Below are 24,598 nucleotides of genomic sequence, written 5' to 3' on the forward strand. Positions count from 1 at the left end.
ATGTTGTTTCTGATTTTCATAACAGCCCTGCTTTTATAGACGAAGAAATAGGGGTTGAGAGAGGTTAGGTTCGAGCCTTTGCTCAAGGTCACAGCTTGTGAGTGGTGATTTGGCAATTTGATGCCACTTCCAAACCCATGATCTTTCTTTAGTACCATGCTGCCTCCGGAAAATGATCTTGGGAGTTCATTTAATCCATGTCCATGCCTTAGCTCTGAGCACCCCAGAAAAATCCATATGTTGTCTTTTAAAAAGAGTGGTACCATTTTATGTGATAAATGTCAGGGTTGAAAACAATTTTTTAAGAGTTGTATATTTTCTGGTCTTTGCCACCTTTAACAACCCAGATAATTTTTACCAATGTTTAGAGTTATTTTTACTGAAATTTAAATCCCTCCCTACTGGTTATAAGTGAAAATATTAAATAACTACTAATTATCAGATCCTAGAGAGTTGAGGATTTCACTCTGAATTAGGGTGGGCAGGAAGAGGTGGGCCTTAGAAGATGAATAATATACAGGTAGGTGGAGAAAAGCAGATTGAATTTTCTTGGAGTAAGGAAATATTCTCATTTGCCCCAGCATCTGATGTATCTTGTGTTTGCCATATCTTTGAGCATGTGAGAGTGAGGACAAGAACCCACAATGCAAGATGGTTAGGTATTACTCGATGGCCGTGGGCTGCTCCCTCCTTTCATGACCTGCTTGTGATTCGTTTCTGTTAAAGTTATGTTGGGCTCTCCTAAGTTGTGTGCAGTGAGAGATTCACAAAAGAGAAGTATGCTTTACTACGTGGGCCCAGTCATCCAGATCAGACTAACAGATATTTCAACAATGAGTACCATGTGCCTGTTACATGCCAGTCACCTGGCCAAACACTGATGATCCTGAGATGAATAAGACATGACCACTGCCCTTGAGCAGCTCATCATCGAATTTACAGTCTCATTCAGGATATAAGACCTACAGATACAGAATTAACAAAAGGCAGTTTTATATGCTTATGGTAGTAAAAAAAAAATTGAGTCAGAGACGGCACATTTTACCGGGGTTCAGAGATCAAAGGGGGGGTTAGGGTTTGCCAGAGCAGTAAAGATAGGGTTCATTTACAACCTCATCCAGATCATGGAATGGGGCATGGCCAGGGTGAGATGGGGTATAGCTCTCGCCCCTTCTGGGGAAAGGAGACAGTGAACATGGCTCATTGAATGAGGAGAAGGCCCTTACCCTTCTGGAATTGTGGATGGAGGCTCAGCAGTTAGCATTTTAAGTGGCAGTGCAGAGACTCCGGCAGCTAGTGTAAAACAATAGCAGCTTAGTCCCTCAGATCACAATTTTTAGGAAAAAAATTAATAAATCTCATATGTTTCTCTTTTGGTTCCCTGGTTAGCTTTTGAGTACAGTACTCTCTGTGTTAGAAACTTTGACATTTATTCTTGTTGGGTTTTTAAAAGGTAAAAAACTTTAAGCTAAGTCATACACTGGTGAGACCTCAGGAGGCCCGTTTGCTAGAAGCATGCCTGGCTTGTGTAGCAGCGTTTTGTTTACTGCCAGGTATTTATTAGGTTCCCTGGCAAAAAGCTCACCAAATGAAGAACTCCTCTCTCTCCCCCATTTCAGGTTCCTGAAACTTACCTAAACCCCTCCAGTAGGAGAAGGCTTAGGGAAAGGAGATTCTTTTCTTCTCCTCCCTACCCCCCATAGTAGCTTACTTAAGTACCCTGGGAAGGTAAAGATAAAAGAGAACCTTCAGGATGAAATGAACATTAGAGTGGAGAGAAGTCAGGGGAGGTCATATCAGGCTTAAAGTGGAAACTATGTTACAACCTAAGCAAGGAGCAACTGATAGGTCTATAAATAGGATTTTATCTCCTCATAGAAATTTTTGGCATGGTTGTAGCTTCCCATGTGGGGGACTATTATATTTACTAAAAATAAACTGTGTTTCAGAATGATTAAAGTAAGTCCCACTGAACTCATTTATGTTATTGAGTCTAGTCATAGCCTGAAAATAAGTTTATAGAGTTTGGTATGTACTATCTTTTGGGGGGAGTTTGATACTGAAGCCATCATCAGTTAGATCTGAGATACAATGGTCTGATTCACTCTGGCATGGATCAGATAGATTGCCTTCTCAGACGATCATGTTATTTCGGTGTTTTTATTTTTCCTGCCGGTTCAGAAGACCCTCAGCCCCGAGTCCTACATCAGACTCAGAAATAGATATAAAATAAGTGTGTCATCTAGGGAAGGTAGAATAGTTCTAATTCCCCAGAAATCTCATTGCTTCATTAAAACTGCTCAGATATGGCCATTCAGAGGAGAGTGGCATGTAGATTGGCAATACCTCTGATAGCCCTTCTTGGAACAAAAACCTTCAAGATGTCTGACTTTGTTTCTCACACTCTTGTTATCCTGATTGTAGCCCTTTAAAATGTGCAGCAAATTCTTGGCATCTGTCTGCCTGTCAGCTAATCTCTGACACCCCTGGGTAGCTTGTTTTCTTCCAGTGAGTGTATTTGAAATTAGTAAAAAGCATCTATTAATTTCAGGATCTTCTTAGAAGATTAAGAAAAGCTGAAATTTGGCAAATAGTGAAATTACTAAAACATGTTCCTAAAAGTTATTTGACCAGGGAATACTTTTCAAAATATAATGAGTTGAACACAGTGTAGTTATGACTCATGCACAATGTGGGCATGGATTAAAGTAGTCCCCAGAAATGGTTTCAAAGACAAGTTAATGGCTTCAGGAAGTCCATTATTTGCTTTTTTCAGACTTCAAGACACATTTTAGAGAAGTTAAATCATTAAGTGTAAACATGAAAGAGATTAAGCCATTGTTGTTTTCCATACACTGCCTGCACCTGAATGCACAGTTTACAAAAAGTTTTTTTGTACCAGGGGATCTCACCCGTTCTGCTTATTTCTCAAATATGGCATCCCACTTTCAATGCTGGCTTCTGCATACTCTGTAGAAGCTGTATGCATGTATTTGGTGTTTTCTTTTGAATAAATACACTGTAGAAGTAAACCATTGCTAGCATCTGTCTAAAAATTGCTGGACTACTTCCTTACAATTGATGAAGTGCTAAAACAGGGTTATGTACTTCAGATGTGTCATGTTCCCTAACTGCTGTAAACCTTGTACCACTGTACCTCTTTTTCTCCCCTTACAACCACTAACTGCCCTTTCTCCCCCAGTACTTTAGAAAAGGAAACTGAAGTTCCTGATACAGTGTTTTCTGAAAGGTGAAGAGATAAGAAAGTTGGTGAAGGGGATGTGACAAGTTCATGGGATTCCTTGGACCTCAAATCCAAGTTTCTGTGTAATTGCTTTTTAAAAAATTTTATTTATTTATTTATTCATGAGAGATACAGAGAGAGAGAGGGAGGAGAGAGGAAGAGACACAGGCAGAGGGAGAAGCAGGCTCCATGCAGGGAGCCCGATGTGGGACTCGATCCCAGGTCTCCAGGATCACGCCCTGGGCTGAAGGCGGTGGTAAACCACTAAGCCACCTGGGCTGCCCTGTGTAATTGCTTTTATGTAATTTTTGTTTTGTAACTCCCGTTTACCAATCTGCTGTTTTAGCGGTAATTGGCAATAGTAATGATAGGTATAATGCTCTAGTTACAGATTAGTTAGCAATCTATTTGATTTGAGTCTGACAGTATTGCTGTGATGTAGGCATGACATTTTACAGATGATGAAAGTGAGAGTTATATATACATTTGACTTTTTTTTCATATGGGAATCCAGGAATTGTTAAGTTAAATTTGTCTATCATTTTAGTGTGGAATGGTTAGGGACAGTTGATTAGGGGATAGACTAGTTGACTTTTTGGCCTAGATATTTAAAGATTCTTTGATAATTAGTCATCAGGCAGGCAAGCTATTAATGTGCATTAAAGTTTTCTGTTGTTTCAAATGAAATTGAATTTTGATTTGTAAAGTATAGTAAAGTAACTTAACTATTCAAAGGCTTAGGATTAAGTTCAGTTGCATATAACAGAACCCACCCCCAAGTGGCTTAAATGCGAGAGAGGTTCTTTTGTCTTTGCAAAAAAGAAGTCTAAAAGTAGGCAGTCTGGGGCTGATGTGGTGCTCCATGGTTATTAAGGATCCAGGATCCTTACTGTTCTTTGCTTTTCTGTCTGGTTGCTACAGCTCCAGCCATTTATTCCTTCCCAACTTAAGAAGACTTTCAGGAAGTCTCATATAACATTTCTACTAATATCCCATTAGCCACAACTTAGTCTTATGGCCACATCTCACTGCAGGGGAGGTTGGGAGATACAGTTGTTTTTTTGTAAGGTGTGTATCAAATGTCCTAGAATGAAAACTAGGGTTTTGTTACCAAGATAGAATGAAAGAAAGGATATTGGGAAACCACCACCATCCTCTCCTTATGGACTATCAGAGTGACCTGACATTGCCTCCCACATGGTACAGAAGACCGTTCTGTAGCTTTCCTGGGAGCTTTTCAACCAGTTTCTGTTAGATTGTCTAGTAAGATGTTTTTGTTCCTGAAGAGTATACATCTTTATGTAGACATTTTTTTTTTTCAAAAAATAATTATGAGGTAGTAATAAAGATCATTGTAGTTTTTTGAAATCAATTGATTAGTCAGAATTTCAAATAGTAGAGAGTGGGCTTTTTAATTTTTTTTTTTTTTTTTTTTTTTTAATTTATGATAGTCACAGAGAGAGAGAGGCAGAGACACAGGCAGAGGGAGAAGCAGGCTCCATGCACCGGGAGCCCGACGTGGGATTCGATCCCGGGTCTCCAGGATCGCGCCCTGGGCCAAAGGCAGGCGCCAAACCGCTGCGCCACCCAGGGATCCCGAGAGTGGGCTTTTTAGTAAGAATAAAATACAAGTTAAATATTTAGATGTTTAGCCTTTCAGTTTTTTGAAGCCCAGATAAGCCATTAGATTATATTTCTTAGGGATAGAGAACTTGCCTTTTTTTTCCCTTTTTAAAATTTTTTAAAATTTTAATGAATTAATTAATTAATTATTTAGTTTAAGGGGCACCTGGGTGGCTCAGTTGGTTAACTGTCTGGCTCTTGATTGAGCCTTGTGTTGGATTCCGCACTCAGTGAGGCATTTGCTTCTCTGTCTCTCTCTTCCTCTTCTGCCCCTCCCCTGGCTCTCACACACATCTCTCTCTTTCTAAATAAATAAAATCTTATAAATTTTTAAAGATGATTAATGTGTTTCAAATAAATAATACGTGGACATGACTCAATATTTAAAAGGTGAAAAATAGTCATATAGTGAAAAGTGACTCCCTGATTCTGGTCTTGAGTCCTCACAGTGCCTTTCCCCATGAGGCAATGGATATTTTACCATTTTGTGTACAATACCTTATTTTTTTTTCTTTTTTCTTTTCAATGATATTGTGCTATATACATCGTCCTGAACCTTTATTTTATCACTCAAAAATATATCCCATGGAGGAACCATAATTCATTGAACAGAAGGATCTTGTGTTATTCTCCCTATCTGTCCCTGCTCTGTTAACAACATTTGTTCGTATTGGTTGAACTGAACATTCGTTTATGTTGGTTGAGCTGAATTAAATTTGACTATGCAGAATATTTTAGGAATGAGTTATTTTTGGTGGTGGTGTATTCCAACTCGCTAAGAGGATTTTCCCTTCTCTGAACACCAAGATGTTTAAGTATTTTGGAAATAAATACTTGTAAAATGTATTATGTAACTATATAATTTATTTCTTTTTCTTAGTATAATAGACACTTTTCTTAATGGTTTTAGCACAGTGTCAACATCAATTATTATTTATACCCAAAAGGGTGATATTTCAGGAAATTCTACTGCTTTGGCCTTATTGTATGGTGCCATCTTGACATCTGTCTGCATTTTGATATCTTACCTGCTTTTTAGGGATTTTTTTTGCTTTGGTCTCTCATGTGCCTGCTGTGGCTGCCTCTGACATGGTAGTCACCTATCCTCTGGTACTGAGTCCTTACTGTTTCCTACTTTTCTTTTCCTGATTTCCTTTTTAAATTTTCAGTGGGCAAGTTGCCAGATAAGCAGGACAGAAATTTATTTCTAAAATAAAAATAAGTAGATTGAGAGAAGGCTTGGCAGAGCTTTCCTGCTGATGAAAGTACATGAACATTTTGGTATTTGGAGTACTTAGGGGGCGTTTTGCTTCCTGGTTATTACCATGTTCTAGAACAGCTCTGTCCAATAGAACTTTTTGTGGCAGTGTAAATGTTTTATATCTGCCCTGTCTACTAGCCTCATGTGGTTCTTGAGCATTTGAAATGTGGTTAGTGTGACTAAGGAACTGAAAATTCAGTACTAGCTAATTAAATCAAATTCACACAGTGGCTGGTGGCTACTGTGTCAGATATATGGTTCTAGACTAGATAATTAACTGCTGTACAGCAAGCATGATTATAGTGGAGTTTGGGTGGGGATGCTATCTTCTGCTGTGCAGAATTCATTTATAGTATTGGAAGGGAGGCAGTTTGGAATGCTGATGTTCAAATTACCTCAAAGTAAATGATTAGATTGGAACTGCTTTTTCATATTAATATTATTATTTCAAACTAACATTCTAAAGCCATTGGTGCAGGCATGTATTTATGGTTTATAGCTGTGATAAAACTTTGAGTCCTTTTGGTTACTAGAGCAAAATTAGTAGCGCTCTAACTTTATTTATAGGACTTGGTTAGACAGTTGCCTGAGTGCCAGAAACTCCTACAAATAACTTTGACCTTTCCTAACAAAACGTCAAGGGATAAAATGTTCCATAGTAGAAGGTATCACATAGTTGTATCTGGTATAAACAAAATATTATTTTTTAATGGAGAAATAAAAAAATAAATAAGAAACCAAAGTAATAAATAAATAAGTGATAGATTTTGATATCAGCTAGGAAGAAAATAAACCAAGCACCAGTAGTAGAGTATGGGCTTGGGAGAAGGACCCCCAACTAAAGAGAGTGGTCTGGAGAATTTTATTTGAGGAGTTGTTTTTAAGTTGAAGTGTGAAAGATAAGAGGGAGACAGCCTTGCAAAGGATGAGGAGGGATTTTAAGAAAAAGGAATAAAAGAAGAAAAAAAGAAAAGAAAAAGGAATAAAAGAATTAAGGGGTGCCAGGGAGAGGGATGAACTTGCTCTAGATCCAGAACTGGCTTGAGCCTAGTGATCGAAGGTGAGATAATGATGTGCACTGAGCTTGGAGAGGCAGGCACTTAGCAGATTATATAGGACCTTAAGGCCATTATAAGGACTTAATATAGAGAACATTTTTAAAATGATTTAATTAATTTATTTGAGAGAGAAAGAGAATGCATGTGCACATGTGCATTTGAGTGAAGGGAGGGACAGAAGGAGAGGAGGAGACAGAGACTCTCAAGCCAACTGTGTGCTGCGTGCAGAGCCTGTCTTGGGGCTCAATACCATGACTCTGAGATCACGATCTGACCCAAAACCAAGAATGGGACGCTTGACCAATTGAGCTACCCAGACACTGCCAGTTAGGAAACATGTTTAAGCAGAATGTAAAGCTGTAGAATCAGGGGAGTGATAAGATTTGGGTTTTGTTTTATTTATTTATTTATTTTTTTTAGATTTTATTTATTTATTCATGATAGTCACACAGAGAGAGAGAGAGGCAGAGACACAGGCAGAGGGAGAAGCAGGCTCCATGCAGGGAGCCCGACGTGGGATTCGATCCCGGGTCTCCAGGATCGTGCCCCGGGCCAAAGGCAGGCGCCAAACCGCTGCGCCACCCAGGGATCCCGGGTTTTGTTTTAAAAACTCCCTCTGGCTGCTCTGTGATGAATGTTTTGCAGAGGAGCCACAGTCGAAGTAGAGGAATCATGGAAATGTCTCGGTAGGAGCTGATGGTGGCTTGGATTAAGGTGGTGGCAGAGAAGATCAGAGAAGTCAGATGTGCAGGACTTGCTAGTGGGTTTCATGTGGGGGTTGAGGGATCAGGGAAGGAACACTGCCTTTCATAGTTGCCAGGTGGTACCACTTACTGAGGTGGAGAACACCAAGTATATATTAGATTTCAAGGTAGTGGTAGTGGATAATTAAGAGCTCAATTTTGGGCATATTATGTTGGACTCATCTTTGAGATGGCTAAGAGTCTTACTGCAGCATGAGGAGAAGTCCAGGCTGGGGGTAGAACTTGGTAATTATTAGCATGTGGGTGGTATTTGAAGCAATAAGAGTGGATGAGATAACTCAGATAAAAGACAGTGACCCAGGATCAAGCCCTAAGGAACACTTCTTTTTTAGAGATTTGTTGAGGCAATAGCCAGGAAAAGCTCTGAGAGGTAATCAGTAATGCAGGGAAGAAAAAACAGGACTGTGGTATCTCAGAAGCTTCGAAAAAGAGAATGTTTTGAGAGAGTTGCCAACTTTGTTGAATCTTGCTAAGAGGTCAGATAAGTTGAGGACAGCAAAATGTCCATTGAGTTAAGTGACATGGAAGTAGTTGACATTGACCAGTTTAATGGAGTGGAGGGCTTGGAAACTTTATTTTGAGTAGATTGAAGAAGAAGAGAGGGGTGAAGTGGAGATAAGTGTAGTCAACTTACTTGAGAAATGTTACTATGAGGTGTGAGCAGGGAACTATGGTGGGGAGGCAAGGGGTCAAAGGAGAATTATTTAAAAACCGTAGTTCATTTAGTCATTTGCCTGTTATTGGACATTTATGTCTTTAAAGTTCTTCTGCTCTTACAGGTTGTTATGATGAACTTCCTTCTACACTTGTGGGGCTTTTCTAAGTTAGGCTCCTTGGAGGTGTAATTGCTGAGCCAAAGGTCATGCGTGTTTCAGAATTTAATAGATATTGCCAAGCTGACGTCAAAGTGGTGACCCTGTTGTTTACTTTTCCTCATCGGTGCATGAGAGCAGAGGAAGGTTTTCTGAAGATGGACGTATATTTATTTGCTGGCATGACAATGATGAGTAGAGAGGGGAGACAGATTGATGGTGCAGGAGAGAACATATATCAGAACAGTGCAGTCCTTACATAGGTATCTGGGGAGAGGCATGAGCACAAGAGCTGAAATGGGCTTTGATGCCATGGATGCTTCCTTCATTGTAACAGAGCATACGGAAAAGGAGATGCTTGCATTTCTAAGTAGGATTGTAGATTTGGTGGACAGAAGACACTTGTCTGAATGCTTCTCTCTTATTTTTATTTATTTATTTTTGGTAAAGATTTATGTGTAAGTAATTTCTGCACCCAACATGGGGCTTGAACTTATAACCCTGAGATCAAGAGTCACACGCTCCACAGTCTGAGCTAGCCAGGTGCCTCTGAATGCTTCTTTTAAAATGAAATATTTGGATAGAGCAACAGCTGAAAGTTGAATGGTGGGGAGAGAATGAAATAGGTTTGAGGAGAAGGTAAGAATCATCCTAGAGAGTAGGAAGCTTACAGGGGCAGCTTTGGTGGGATTGCTTGGCACTGTGAGAGGCCCAATTGAGCTTTGTGATCATGTTGGGTTGGTCAGCGTGGTTATGTGATCTTTTTCCAGCAGCATTCAGCTGTGTGGGCACAGGCACAGATAAGGCAGATCACTGTTTCACCGGGTTTGGAGTTTTGCCACGTGGCAGGGATGGAGAGGACACACGATTGAGGGTATTTGCAGGGAGGGATTATAATAATGGACCATTGGAATCACAGTTGCACAGAGGAGGGAAAGGGAGACACATCTACCCAATGGAGTGGGTAGATAATGAAAAAGTGGTCGGGATGGGGACTTCCCAGGAGGGCAGAAATTGTACTGGAGGGGGTACCAGAGCGAGTAACTTGCAAGTGTGGGAGTTTATTTGAGAGTATGATTGAAACATAATAAGGAAAAACAGAGCTTTCTTAAGATAATGCATTTTCCTCTTTTAGATGTTCTGGGTTCCCCTAAATACTGGGAGTAAGAGCTCCAGTAAATCCCCAATTTTCCTGTAGCTGTTCGGAGAAGTGAGCTTGGGACGCACCCTTTCTTTTCTCCGTGTGTACATCTAGAGCTCACTTTCGAGATCATAGAAGGTAACCACAGTTCACAAGAGGGTTCTGAAACCATGCTCTTAGCAACACCCGTCACTGCAGCCTCTGAGAGCTCACATACAGTGTGTGTCTACTGAGTTCCCTCTGTCATTTGTTGCTTGAAGCCTTGGTAATGGGCAGGGGTAGCCTGCAAGGTTATATCCAGGGTAGAATTTCCATTGATTTTGTCAGTCTGGATACGATTTATCAGTGAACAATTGTCATGCAGTTGTCACCATCTTGGAGTCCTACAGACTTGTGTTTAGCTTTTGTCTCTTTTGGGCCCCAATTTCCTTTTACATGTGAAAAAGATAAAGTAAGGCCTCCCTTACAAAGATACGGTGAAGGTAATGAGAAAACGCGCATGCCCAGTTGTGGCACATAGTGTGTTCTGGCCACTGGTGGTGTCTTTCTGAAATCAGCAACCAGCGGTGGAATATTCACTCACTCTCGGTTTTGTCTTCCAGAGGGGTTTAATCCCCTCCTGAAAAGTAGCAGCTATATCTCTCTGCCATTCTTCCCTGAGTCTCTGCTGCTTTGTGACAGTGCTGTAACTGGACCAACTCTTCAGACTTTAATGTGCGTGCAGACCACCTGGGGCTTTGGTTATAATGTTAATTTTGATTCTGTAAGTCTAGGGTGAGGCCTGAGAGTCTTCATATTTAAGTAGCTCCTAGCTGATGCTAAGGCTTCTGGTGCTAGGCCATGGGTCATATTTTGAGTGACAAAATTCTATTAGAGAATTGCCCTGTGGGAATCCTTGCTATTTTAAGCTGAGAGGAGGCAAAGTTAGAAAAGCCCTATTCTTTCAACTTTTTTTTTTTTTTTTTTAAGTCAGATTCAGTTGGACTTCATGTGGCCCATTTCTATAGCTCAGTGTTGTGGTGAGTCTTTATTGTCTCCAGCTGTCCTGAAAGTGGAAAGAGTATAAATTATGTAGAGAGTGTTGCCTTGGATTTCTTTTGGAAAAATTTTAGTGCCTGATTCCTCAGGTATATTTTTATAAAATTGTCTTGGCTCCCCAGATGTGCACACTTCTCCCCCCCCAACCAGCCTTTACACTCATGGAGAAGCTTGCATGAAATGTACAGTCTCTTGAATTGTTAGACTTTGTGGCAGAGAATGCCAAATGTGGCTCCAAACCCTTTCTGAGAGTCTGGCCCCCAGACTTTTCACATTACAAAATCCAGCACTTTCAGAAGCAAGAATTCTGTCTACATCATAGCCTTAGAATTACTGGCAGCACCTATATTGCTGTCTCTGGTAATCGGATTTTTCTTTCTAGCAAGCATGCCAGACTTCCTCTGTAGGCCCTCCCTAGGACATTTCTTTCTCGGACGTTCCAGTCCACATGTCCTTCTCCTCTGAACTAATAGACAGGCCGATAAGCTTCAGAGTACAGTGGTGGATTCTGATAAAATGTTCTCCTGAGAGAATGAAGTATGTGTGCATCCTAATCCTGTAGGTGATAGATAAGACTGTGATCCTTTTCAGAGTGTCTTCATAGTGTGGAATTGTTACAATTTTGTGTCTCTTAATCTGAATCCCACGTAGCTATCAAGCATAAGTTTCCTCGTTTGACTTTGACTATTTGAGAGATTTTTCCTTCAACCTCTTTGTTTCCTTTTCTTCCTTTTTTTTTTTTTTTTTTTTTTTAAAGGTAGGGAAATGTGGATGCATAGGAGCATGAATAAGGAAGGCTCGCTTAGCTTGCTTGGGGGTTTGCGAGTTGTTTTGATGTATGTGAAGAAAACACAGAAGAATTTGATTTCCTACCAAACTGTTTACCCAGTTTTTAAAATTATGATCTGAAAAGGAAAAGCATTTAGAGTAGGAATTTATTAACTCTCCCTGTGGTTCCAGAGTTTATAACGGGTCCACTTATGAGTGTTTTGGAGGTTGTTTTTGGATTTTGGTGACATATTTGAACTGTTCTTATTTCATGTCAAGGACCTCTTTTCCCTGTGTGTTTTTCTCTTATTTTGCTCCAGGAGAGTAGGGATGTCTTTATCCCATCCCAAACTTGATTAAAAGATAATACCATAAAGTGACAATATGTGACATTCTATTGTATTTGTTCCTTTGATACTTGGTTAAGAATGAATGAATCAATTTTGTGTTTTCAAAGAGTTTGGAAGGACTGTAATGGCTTAACAGTGTGATTTTTAATATAGTTATTAAGAACCGAGTATAGGGAGGTCTTTGACCTAAGATTTAGGGCATGGGCTATGAGACTAGAGGGGAAAGTTTTATATAAAAATTTATTATGGATGTAACAATTTATAGAAAGTCAAGATTTGTTTTCCCATTTTAAAAAAAAGGCTGTCTCAAGTTGAGACTTGGAAGTTCTTATTCCTCTTTTATACTGGAAGTGAGGTAATCTTGCCATCAGAGGAAGCAGAGAGGTTCTGCATAAAGAAAAAGAAAAGGTTTGGGTGAGGCCAAGAATACCTGCCCCACCTCTCCAAGTTTAAATGAGCTGGTAGTTTAAGGTGGAAGGAGAGAAAAGGTATTTATTATAAGCTCTCTGGCAGAAGGCACAGAGCAAGGAGGAAAGGGAGAAGTGCCTTGACTTCTACCCTAAGAGTAAAAGGAATTCTGTAGCAGATGGCTAATACAGGGGCATTACAATGGGGAAGAATGAGGGAGGGGGGAAGCAAGTGAACCTATACCTGCACAAGGCCTGCCTTAAGGGTGAGGCTTGTAGACCTTTCTGGGAGATTTTACAGGCAGGAGAGAGCTGTTTCAACATGTCTGAGGGGAACAGAACCCTGAGGCAGCTGGAAGATGGTAGCCTCCTTTTTTTTTTTTTTTTTTTTTTTGGTTTCATGTTGTTTTTTTTCAACGAGTTAAAGGAGTGAAATATTCCCCCAAACACGGAACGCTTTGAGAATGTATGCACTCACTGTGTGTTAGGTATCATGCAAAAGACCTCATGGCCAAAAATAGATGGGTCCCCCCAGATACATGTGGATCAAGGCGTTAAGATTGGTAGGTACAGGAATGTAGCAGTAACTGGCAGATGTGATGAAAGCCATGTTACAAACACCAGGCTTGCAGAGGAGGGAGGGGTCCCGTGCAGCCAGGGTGGGTTTTTGGATTTGAGTTTGCAGCAATGGGTGGGAAGTAAGGAGAGAGCATGCACTCTGGTGTATGGAGGAGTCAGCTATTTTCTGAATAAAAACCACCAGGACAGATGATTTGATGATGCTTGTTGTTCACCGTTGAACATAATGGATCAAAATATACTTGGCATATCTGAAGCCCTTATTGAGTGTCTGAACTACACTATATGAAGAAACAGGTCACCAGGAACTTGTCAGATAGTTTACATGGTTCTATCATTTGATCTAACTACGACAACTCTACAAAGAGTACTAAATACAGTTTTTGGTTGAGGAAACAGGGCCTAGTCTTGTTAAATAATTTTCCCTAGTCCGTGATAATAATAATTGTAAATTCAGCTTCCAAACCCATGCTTTGTCCCCTGTGCTGTCCTCTTGCCTAGTAAAGAATCTGCAACATGCTAAGGGCTCAGAATCCATGTGACTCTAAACCCTTGCTTGTCTTCTCTCTCTTCAGAAAGGAGGCTGTGTTGATTTGAATTAGGGCAACAGTAATAAAAAAGATAAAAGCCTATTTGAGTTTATATGTAATTTTTTCTTCTGTTTTAAATTTAGAATTATTTAGAAGAGTGGCATAGGCCAGCATTGCAGGGAGGAAATACAGGCTCTGAGCAGGTTCTGTGTTCCTGCGTGGCTTCTGAGGAGGCTCCAGAAGGATTGGACAGAAGGGAAACTTGACTCAACTCTTCATCTTCTTGGAGGGCAGAATTTTTTTCATTGCTTCATTCATATTTAAAGAACTTGTCTTAAACTAGTTTGTGTCTAGCATTAGAAACTGGTGCTGGTGGTTTATTACTAGCTCCGCCCATCCCTGCCTTTTGCAGTAATCTCTGTGAGTGATGATTGTGTTTCTAGAAGTAGAATGACGGAGAGATTCCCTGAAGGCAAAGAGAGAGTGCTGTACACTCTGGTTCAGACACACGGGGCTGGGAACTCCCAGAGAGAGGGAGAAGGAGAGAGGGAGGAGGAGAGGGAGGGGGAGAGGGAGGAGAGAGAACAACAGAACAGTCAGCTGGAGAGGAGGGAGGAGGGGGGAGAAGACCGGTCGTGGTAGATTTTTAAACTCAAGTGATTTGGGGGGGGTCTCTCCCCACCCCGAACCCTTGCAGCCCCCCGCCCCCCCCAGCCTGGCACCTCCTTTCCTACAGTTCACTGAAGTGCCTTTTTGCAGTCCAGGATCAACTGGCCGCTGAGTTTGAGCAGCCCGGTCTGACATGATGTACCTCTGGGTGAGTACGGAGTGCTGTGGGTGAGGGCTTGCACTTGCACATATAAGGAGTGGAAAGCTGCGAGGTTCGGCTCCAGCACAAATGGCCTTCCTCTCAGAGCGCAGGCAGCCCCATCCCTTTCTACTCCCAGGTGTTAGGTTCTTGAAACCTAGCAGTGATTGTGACATTGGTTGGGTTTGTTTTTGTTTTGTTTTTTTAAAATGTTGTTTATCTTGTTAGACTTAGGCCCAAGGGTGAGCTCCCAGTGCGGTGTCATCCTCTGGGCTTGGTAGGGTTGGAGAAGGCAGATGGGGCAGGCAAAAGGAGCCAGCCGTTCCAGGAGCTGCAGTCTTCCTGGTGGGTCAGGATCCACCTGTGTTTGTTTTGGGGGCACTGCCTTTGATAATCAAACCATCTCTTTAGGTATTGAAAGCCAGATGGTGGTGTGATTCTTAATTAGGAATAAGCTTTTATAAGTTTTTATCTAATAATTTTTATTGTCCTTCACAATAGTCTTATGAAGTAGGTCACTGTTGTTATGAAGATTTTATGAGGGAAGTAATTAAATCACACAGAGTGACTTGCTTGTAGTTAGAAACCAAGTCTACAGAAACTAGAATAGTAATTAATAACGAGACATTATAAAGCATTTTATATTTGCCAAGAACTAATACTTTACATTATTTAAATTTATTGTTAACTATGATGTAATTTGCGATGAAGAGGAAAGGTTGGGATTGGAGAGGTTTTTAAATTGTGAGATGTGATAACTTTTAGGGGAATGACTGGGAAAATAATACAAGGAAAAAAACCTTGCTTTTAGTTGTGAAAATAAGAGCATCTATAGCCCCTTGCAAAGATGGCGGCACCCTCTCTTGAGCAGACAGCTGTTGTGTGTTGCTAAGGGAGCCTCCTCGACGTGATGCCCTTGGCTACTAGCCAGCTTTTGAAAGTTTCACTTTGCCCTTTGCCCTTCAGCCTAGATGTCTGGAATTGCAGAAACCTACTTGGCTCAGGCTGACTAAATTTATAAATATCAGAAGGCAGAATTTTAACTAGGTTTCTGGAGATGGAGCTTGGTCACAGAGGGGATGTGATGTGTTTGTGTGTATGTGTTTTGGGAGGGGCTTCTTTTCCTGCTTCTCCCTTCATATTTGAATATGACCTTGAAATGTAATTTCCTCCTCTTATTGGTTTATTTTTCTAGTGTTTGTAAGAAGTCAAAGAACTTTCTGACACACTTTATGTGCTTTAAGTAGTCTTTAGCTTACTATGAGCAAGGCATCTGTCAAGGGTCTTTGCAGCCTTCTTGGTGGGACTGATCAGTTATCTGTCGACCAGAGGAAGGATGAGTTATTTGGTCTTGATTTGTTTGGAAGATGAATTATGAAAGGAAGCAGATTGAATTGATCTCATTTCTACTCACTTATGTTTGATGAGAGCAGACAGTGACAGTCTTCTCAGTCTCTTTCTTTGTGCTTATAGTTATTTGTAAATTCGTCTCTGTCCCCTGTGCTTATTAGAACAGAGCTTCCCAACCACAGTACTGGATGTTGGACTGAGATGCACATATGCCAACATAATTATTCTCCTCCATCCTTGGAGCAGCCAGGTGGGGCCCAGGATTCCCCTGGTCATTTGAATGCATTCATTCATTCTAGTTTGCCACTTTGTGCCTTAAAAATATAACAATTGTCTATATGAACCATGACACCTGAAATTTGAGTAGCACTGTCCAAAGGGCAAGATGTGTGTCACCCCTCTCTCTTTAATTCTTATCTGCATCATCTCTCCCAGTGCCCAACACATTGAATTCAGTGAAAATGTCCAGAAGGAGCCAGAGCTGCATAACACCCAGATATAGAGGACAGCTCGGTGGTTGTGTAAGATGTGGGGAAGCATTGAGGAGGTACAGTGGGGAAAATTTACTGACCAAGGAATGGGAGATCAGAGTTTGGTCTAGGCCAGTGCCCATCCATGTGATGTTGGGCAATCCTTGTTTGAGCCTCACTTTCTACGTCCATAAGATAATAGAACCTCTTCTAATGCCCTGGGTCTGTGTGAATTTATGTAGCAGTACATATGCCAGAAGGACACCCAGTTGTGTAAGAACATTTGGGTCCTCGTAAGCACGAGAAAGCTGTGCAACATAATCATCTCTTCTGCCTGCTTGGTTTGATACCAGCAGTGAGTTACAGGTACTGTTTCTCAGGGTTCTAGAAGAATTACTCAACAGTGTTGTTGTCAGTTCCTCTGAGTGGTATGGACATCCTTAGAACCTGAAGAATAGTTTCTGAAGATTCTGAGGACTAAAAGTTAGAGCTCATCCAGGCATTTTGGTTTGTGCGGTTAGATGTGATTCCTTAATTTGCTTCTATGTGTCTAGAACAAGGTGGTGGAATGCCATCTTGTGCTCTCTGTATATGTCTCTGCCAGGTCTTCACCCTGCTTTCCTGTTGAGTCCCCTTCCTTTTAAAAGACTTTGGTAGCATCAGTAGACAGCATGGTATGGCGCCAAGAATATGGGTTTTGAGATGTGGCTGGGCATAAATCCTACCTCTGTCATTTTTGGTGGTGTGGCTATGAACAAATTAACCTCTGAACCTCGATTTCTTCATCTGTCCCATAGGGAAAATAGTACCTATCACATGGGATTATTGTGAGAGAATTCAAGATCATCTAAGAAGTATGCTAAGTGTGGGGTATGGCACATAGTAGATGCTCAGTGAATAACTGGCACAAGCTAAACTTTTTGCTTTGAACTTTTGCATGAACAGACTGCTTACCACCCTAGAACATTTCCTCTAGCAAATTAAGGATGTCTTTGTGTAGGGAGAACTCCGATAAACACAAACTCGTTTCATGTGAAATATCTCCCCTCAATCAGTATTTTAAGAACCTGTGATTAGAGAACCCTTGTTAAAGTTGCCTCTTGATAGACAACATCCCCGTTGTTTTTTTTCTCAGCCTTTTTTTTTTTTTCTGGTATATGTGTGGAGGGTTACAATACTGTTAAGCATTGCTTTTGTCCTTTATATTCTCTCTCTCTCCTTCATGGCCTGAAACAGGAAGGAGGGTGGAGTGAAGGGGGAGGGGAAGGTAAGGAAGAGGGGGGCACATAATTCCTGTAGTGAGGGAACTTGTTTGATGATTATACAATTTATATCCAGTAAACAAAATTATAGACCATTTATTTAAATTCCCAGAAATTAGGAAGTGTTCTCCCTGTCTAGCTGATCTTAGCTAGACTGGTTCCAGGCTCTCTTACCCATATTCTCAATGGATGAACTTGTGGATTTCATTTTAAACTGTTTTGTCATAGTTCAGCCCTGTTCTTAATAACTCAGCTCAGCTGACATTTAACGGATGCCTCTGATGGGCAGAGGACTATGCTACCAGCTGGTATGAAGACAAAGATGATTAAAGACTTCTCATGCCCTTAAAGCATTTAGAACACAGCAGTAGTGAGCGTGTGTACACAGATAATAATGATTTTTGTATGATGCTATTCACTTAAGAAAATGCTTTTAGATGTTATCTTGTTTCATCCTCACAGCAGTGCTAAGGGCTGAGCATCACTGTCTCTATTGTACATGTGAGGAAAGAGACAGAGCACATGACAATAAACGGCATTGCTGGAAGCGCAGTCCCATCAGTCTTGACTCTATAGCTGTTTTTCCTTTCACACTCTCCTCTTTTGGGAGAAGCTGATGTTTTTGTTCATTTACTTTAACTGTTTATTGAGTGGTAACATATATGTTAGGCGTCTACCTCATTTAGTCCTCAGCACGCCTGGGAGTTGGCCATTAGCTTCATTTTACAGATGGGAAAGCAGCAACTTTAGTAACCTGCTAAAGTCACACAATTGACAGTTAGCAGAGGTAGGATTTGAGCCCTGGTCTGTCTGGCCTCAGAGTTTACTGTGCCACACATTACATCTTTTTTTATTTGTTCAATGGTGTTCAGTTTATCACTGCTGCCATTTAGCATGCTATGGGCTAGACTAGAGAAACAAAAATAAGGTACCCTGAATTCTGTTTCCATATCCATTAATTCCTTGAGACAAGTCACTTAGCTGTATATACCTTGGTGTCCAGGTTGTGAAAAGAATGTGGTTAGTTCTTGGGAATATTAATGGAGTCCTCTCAGAAAAATGATCCACCGGGCAGCCCCGGTGGCGTAGTGGTTTAGCGCCGCCTGCAGCCCAGGGCGTGATCCTGAAGACCCTGGATCGAGTCCCGCGTCGGGCTCTCTGCATGGAGCCTGCTTCTCTCTCTACCTGTGTCTCTGCCTCTCTCTCTCTCTCTGCATCTCTATGAATAAATAAATAAAATCTTTTAAAAAATTTTTTCTTAAAAAAAAAAAGAAAAATGATCCACCATTTTAAAATAAAGTCACTGTAACTGATGGCTTTATCCTAAAACATGGAAGTCGCTGTGATCACACCGATGGCTGTGAGTCAGAAGACAGAGTTTTTGGTCCCGTTAAAACCATTTGCCAATGTATGACTTTTCTAGCATGAGCTTTCTTCTTTTTTGGCGAGGGAAAGGCAGAGGGCAAGGGAGAAAGGGAATCTCAAACAGACTCCCCACTGAGCGCAAAGTTTGAGGTAGAACTAGATCTCAGGACCCTGAGATCATGACCTGAACCAAAATCAGTAGTTGGACGCTTAACTATCTGAGCCACCCTTGTGTCTCCAGGCTAGTCTTTTAATGCTCACTTTTGGTCACAGCTTTGCCATTCTAATTGGTCTATACAGCAAGAGAACTAGACTGAATAGTGAATTAAGTTACCACAAAATGTAGAAACAGTTCAGATAACACTGGAGGCCAGGCCAGATCCTGTGAATAGATACTTGGCAGTGAAAAGCCATTAAAAGATTTTGAGTAGGATTGGGAGTAGGCTGAAGTGGAGTTGATAATTAGATTTGTTTTTTAAAAAAGATACCTGCACAGATTAGAGGGGAGTAAGAGTGCAGAGAGAGGCAAAGTGTTGGTGTGTAATAGTGGAAGTGGCAGAGAAAGGTAAGGGCAGCCTGTGCCAGAGACCAGTGGACCTGTGAGAGATGTGCCCAGGGTACAACTGACAGGATGGGGGCTCTCAGAGGGGAGTCCACTTGAGGATTCTCTCCCTCTGCTCTTCCCTCCCAGCCATGTGCGCTCCCTCTCTTTCTCTTTTTCTCTCAAATAAATAAATAAAACCTTTTAAAAAGATTTACTTATTTGAGAGAGAGCAAGTAAGGGGAGGAGCAGAAGGAAAGGGAGAAACAGACTCCATGCTAGGCACAGAGCCGGCCATTGATCTTGATCCCAGGACCCTAAGATCATGACCTGAGACAAAACCAAGAGTTGGATTAACTGACTGAGCCACCAGGTGCCCCTAAATAAATAAATCTTAAAAAAAAAGTTGATGAGATGTTGTCCAGAGTTGAGAAAGGACCAGGGTTTTTGAAGGAGGGAAGCAGAAAGGGACATGGGTTTGATTTGGATTTAGTATTTTGGGGTAACTTTGTGCAGGGGGAAATTCAGCTTAGCTAGTTGGCTACCTAGGTCTGGAAATACAAGGGAAAATCCAGGTGTAAGCTATAAATTTGCGAGAAATCTGCATGCAGGCATGATAGTGTCTTAAGATGAGAATAGCCTAAAAAAATGGCAGAAAATAGCAAGAAGAGAAGTTAATGCCTTGTAGGAAATGAATCAGCCCTCAAGGGAAATAGGGAACAAGGTTCTGGAGAGCTGGTTCTTTAGGAGAAAAACCAGCATGCTAGGAAAATCAAGGTAAAATTGTGGCAGGAAGAGAGAATGAAATACACTGGCAGCATCTAGGAATTCAAAGAATTCTCCTGTTAAAGAGGTGGAGACAGCAGGCAGAGTGGGTGAATAGTAGATTTTGGTGATTAGTGGGATAGTGTGTATGTTTGGGAGCCATATGTAATTCCATGTGGCTTGTATGTGTGTAATGAGTGGAATAGTGGTGGATGAAAATTTAAAATTGTGGAGGCCAAATGCTGAACAGTGTAAGATGTTTGCTTGTTTATTCCAGGAAGGAACCATTGATGGATTTTAAGCAGGATCAGGTATGATCAGATTTGTATATTAGAAAGATAGTAAGAGGTTTCTATTACTATTGGAGAATTTATATTTATATTATGGGTGACATTGGTTTGATGCATATTTTAAAAGCTCAGAAAACTGTAAGGGGTTAAACAAATGATTATATTAATAACAGACTCCAGTGGTTAGCACATTTATTGATGACAGTGTGCTGATCACTTTCTAAGGGATCTTTCTAAGGGAAAGAGCCTGAACAAGACAAAGATCTTTCCCATAAAGAGTTCTTAATTCTTAATTGGGAAAATAAAACTGTAAACATGTAAACAAATATGACCCTGAATGCTTTAGCTAGGGTGGAATAGGAATGATTAACTTCATCCTGTCAAAATGCGGGAGGAAAGCATTATAAGCAAAAGGAGTAGTAGATACAGAGTCCCTGGAAAGGAATGAGTTTGGGGAATGCAAAGGACAGAAAGAGGGATGATGTGGTTGGAATATAGAGAACAAAAGGTTATGGGACGACAAGCCAGAGAGGTAGGTGGGGGCCAGATCATTCCCCATGCTAGAGATTCAGTTAAAACGGACACTAACAGGAGATTTTAAGCAGGAGGGTGGCTTTCTTTGGGGAAAGTGACAAGGGAGGTCAAGAAACTGTTGCTGGAGGCAAAGCATGAGGTGCTGGTTTAGACTCTGGAGCACAGTATGATAGGACTAAAAATGGCTTGTCTATGTGGTGAGAAAGAGGAGTCTGGGTTATTCAGCTTTGTGTTGAAGAATGAAGATGGACAGGTTACCTTAGAACAGAGTCCACAGAAAAAACAGTACTTATAATTTGAACTTGTTAAATTTGAGATCTCTGTTTGACATCCAGGTGGAGAAGTTCAGTGGCAATCTGATAGGAGTCTGGAGCTCAGAGAGGTTTGAGCTGGGGTTGTAAAGGTTGAGATTCATCTGTGCTTATTTAAAGTCTTGGTGAAAACCATAACTAGGGAAGATGCCCAAAGCCTAGGGCATTTCAGGAGTGGTCTGAGGATACTGAGAATTGGGTTAGGGTAGGAGGGAGACAAGGCAAGTATGTGGTATCATAGACTCTGGAGAGGAAAGTACTGGGTTTGGATCATTGAAGACCAAATAATTTGTCATTGGCCTGGTAGGATGTTGTTTATTGGTGAACTTGGTAAGAGCTCTTTCAGTTGGAATGACAGAGATAAGAAAGCCAGTTGGAATGGGTTGGGTTGTTAATTGGTAGATGAGGCTGTTGAGACAATGAATGTCTAGTTGTAGAATGGGGTAGAGAATTGAGGCAGGGACTGGATGGGTATTTGGGTTCAAGGGAAGATTTTTATTTTTTTAATTTTTAAAAAAGTAATATATATATTTTTCTATAGATGCCTATATATCCTCCAAAAAAACCTAGAAAAATACACACACAAAACTCATAGTGTTTGCCTCTAGTGAGGATAAATGAGATAAAAATGACAACACCAGGGTCAACGTGAGCTTGAGCTTTTATTTATCTCTAATACTCTAATTTTTATGGCAATGAATTCATATATTTGTTCTTTTTCTTTTTTTGGTAAGGACTTTTTAATTTAAATTTTACTTAGTTAACATACAGTGCAATATTGGTTTCTAGAGTAGAATTCAGTGATTCATCACTTACCTACAACACTCAAGGGGAGATTTTTAAAAGATAGGTGATATTAAGGCATGTTTTATGTCAGTAGGAAAGAGCCAGTAGTGGGGAAGAGATTGAGGATGCTGAAAAGAAAGAAACTAACGGCAGGACCAGACTGTGTTATACCCAGCACACAGCAGAGGACTGGCCTTAGACAGAGCCAGAAGCAGTTTGTTGTTTTTCATGGGAAGGAAGGCAGAGTGTGTGGGTTTAGAGCCAGGTCAGCTGGCAGCATTGTTTTCAGGCAGAAGAGGGAGTCCTATGATTGTGTCTGCTTTCTTTACAGATACAAGATGAACAAAGCTGAAAATGGCAGCGTAGGGAGTAGAGAAGCATTGCAGATTTGAGGAGTGAGGACATAGTGTGAAATAGTGGTCATCTCAAAAAATGAGAGTGAACTTACTAGAGAGGTGTAGTAGGCTTAAGATCTGTGGTCAATGTGGGGCACTTAGGTGGCTCAGTGGTTGAGCAGCTGCCTTCGGCCCAGGTTGTGATCTCGGGGTCCTGGGATTGAGTCCTGCATCAGGTTCCCCACAGGGAGCCTGCTTCTCCCTCTGCCTGTGTCTCGCCTCTCTGTGTCTCTCATGAATAAATAAATAAAATATTTTAAAAAAAATCTGTGGTTATCAACTTGATGTGAGTGCTGGCAAGTCAGCTATGTGATTTTTATCTGGCAATCCATCTTCTGTTGTTTAGACACTAGAGAGGAATACGTAGGTAGTTGCATTTGACGAGGAGTTGAGATTTTATCAGATGAGTAAGACGAAGAGAAAAGGGGGCAAAGGAATTAAGACTTTTGAAAAAGAGTATATATTGTGTTGGACCCTTGAATCTAAACTGGCATAGGAAGGAAGTAAGAACCTGAGGAGGGGGAGGGGGAGTGGAAAAGTAGTAAGGTCCACTTGTAGCCCTGAGATCTTAAGGAGGTTGGAGTAATGTGGCGTGGGAGAACTGCCAGAGAGAGCAGACTTGGTGTAAAGATGGGGTGCTCGAAGTGCTTGAGAGTGTTGGAAATGATGTGGTTACTGGTGATGACAGTGCTGGGATATGATGCCAGGTGTGTGGTTAGGTGAAGTGGTGACAAAATATATTTGGTGCTAAAGACATTGATTCAACAACGTAGCTAGGAGGCCAAAGTGTTGACCAAGGTGAATCACCTGTGTGGGGGTTGAAGTTGTCAAGAAGATAAGACAATAAAGGGAAGAATAAAGGGAGCCCTGTGCCAAGGCTGGAGGAGGTAATCTCTATTTCCAAAGGGTCTGTAGTTTGGGTGGAGGAAGAGAAGTGGTTTGGAAGTGGTGTTGGGAAACAAGGAGGGTGCCTTAAGGTCCAACACTAGATAGTAATGGGGATCAAGGAGTCTGCTTGCCCCCACTGAGGTATGTAAGGAGTGGTAGAAGAGGTTTTACTGCAGTAGAAGCAGGATTCTCCGGGCAGTCAGGTTTCCTTTGGAGCAGAAAGGTGAAGGGAACATCACAGAAAAGAGAGCGAGTTTGTGGAAGAGTTTACTGAGGATAGTTCATGACTTCTGGGGCTTGGGAGGGCAGGAAGAGAGGGTGATGGGATCAGAAGAGCAGATGTGCCCAAGCTCTATGGGTTGAGCCATCTGGAAGTCTTGGACTTCTGATGATGATTAAGGTGAATGAGGGTATGAGCCAGGATGGAATCGTTCCGGAAATATCTTGGAAAAACAGAGTAATTACTTAAACCTTTAAGCCAGAGCAAGTAGTTCTCAAAATTTATAGTGCTTCAGAATGTTACAGATCACTGAGCCCCACCTCTTGAGTTTTAGATGCATATGCATATATGGGGCTGGGAATCAGATGATGCTGATGCTACTGGTCCAGAAATTATACTCTGAAAATCATTGGTCCAGAGAAACTACTTGTGGCTAAGTAAGAAGCTATTTTGAACTATAGCTCAAGATGAAGTATGACCTGGGTGATGGGCAGAGGTTTCCTTGGGACAGCTGTGTCAGGCATCTCTGACTTTGGCAGTTTAAGGAGGAAGTGAGGATATGATAATTTTTCTTGAGGGATAGTAATATCTAAGTGATTATCAGCAAACATTTGATTAACAGCAGACATTTGATTAACAGCAAACATTTATTGGATATCTGTTTTATGCAGCAAAATGAGGATCCCAAGAGATATATTTTATTTCTTAAGAATAATGAGGTTAAAGGGACACAGAAGTCAAATAGATAAATAACTATACGTTGTAGCAAAGACAACATACCAGTCCCGGGGAGATAAGGGTGTTTGTCAACAGGAGTTCAGAAAAATGGGCAATCATTGAAGATGGGATTGATCAGGGAAGGTGTCTTGAAGGAAGTTTAACGTACACTCTTTCCTAGCAGAACTGAGAGACAAGCCAGATGGAGAACTGGCATAAGCAAAGGTGTGGTGTCAACAACAAACATACAGCTTGTTGACTGCTCATGAGTCCTACTGCTTTCATCCAAGCCCAAGACACCATTATGTCTTGTCTGTATTA

General features: G+C 41.1%; 1 protein-coding gene across 18 annotated transcripts in view; it reads left to right on the plus strand.

Moving 5' to 3' along the window:
* The window catches only part of RBFOX2 (RNA binding fox-1 homolog 2), a 274,171-nt gene that overhangs the window by 110,266 nt on the left and 139,307 nt on the right, over positions 1-24,598 (plus strand). The window contains exon 1 of one of the 18 annotated variants that reach the window (XM_077914690.1): positions 14,335-14,392. The exons of the other annotated variants lie outside the window; for them this stretch is intronic. Coding sequence (XP_077770816.1) covers positions 14,378-14,392 — 15 coding nt within the window. The 5' untranslated portion in view covers positions 14,335-14,377. Of the gene's footprint in view, positions 1-14,334; positions 14,393-24,598 lie in introns of those variants that run through there. 18 annotated transcript variants of the gene reach the window in all.

Source organism: Canis aureus, chromosome 11 (assembly GCF_053574225.1).
Source record: "Canis aureus isolate CA01 chromosome 11, VMU_Caureus_v.1.0, whole genome shotgun sequence".
In the NCBI taxonomy this organism is placed as follows: domain Eukaryota; kingdom Metazoa; phylum Chordata; class Mammalia; order Carnivora; family Canidae; genus Canis; species Canis aureus.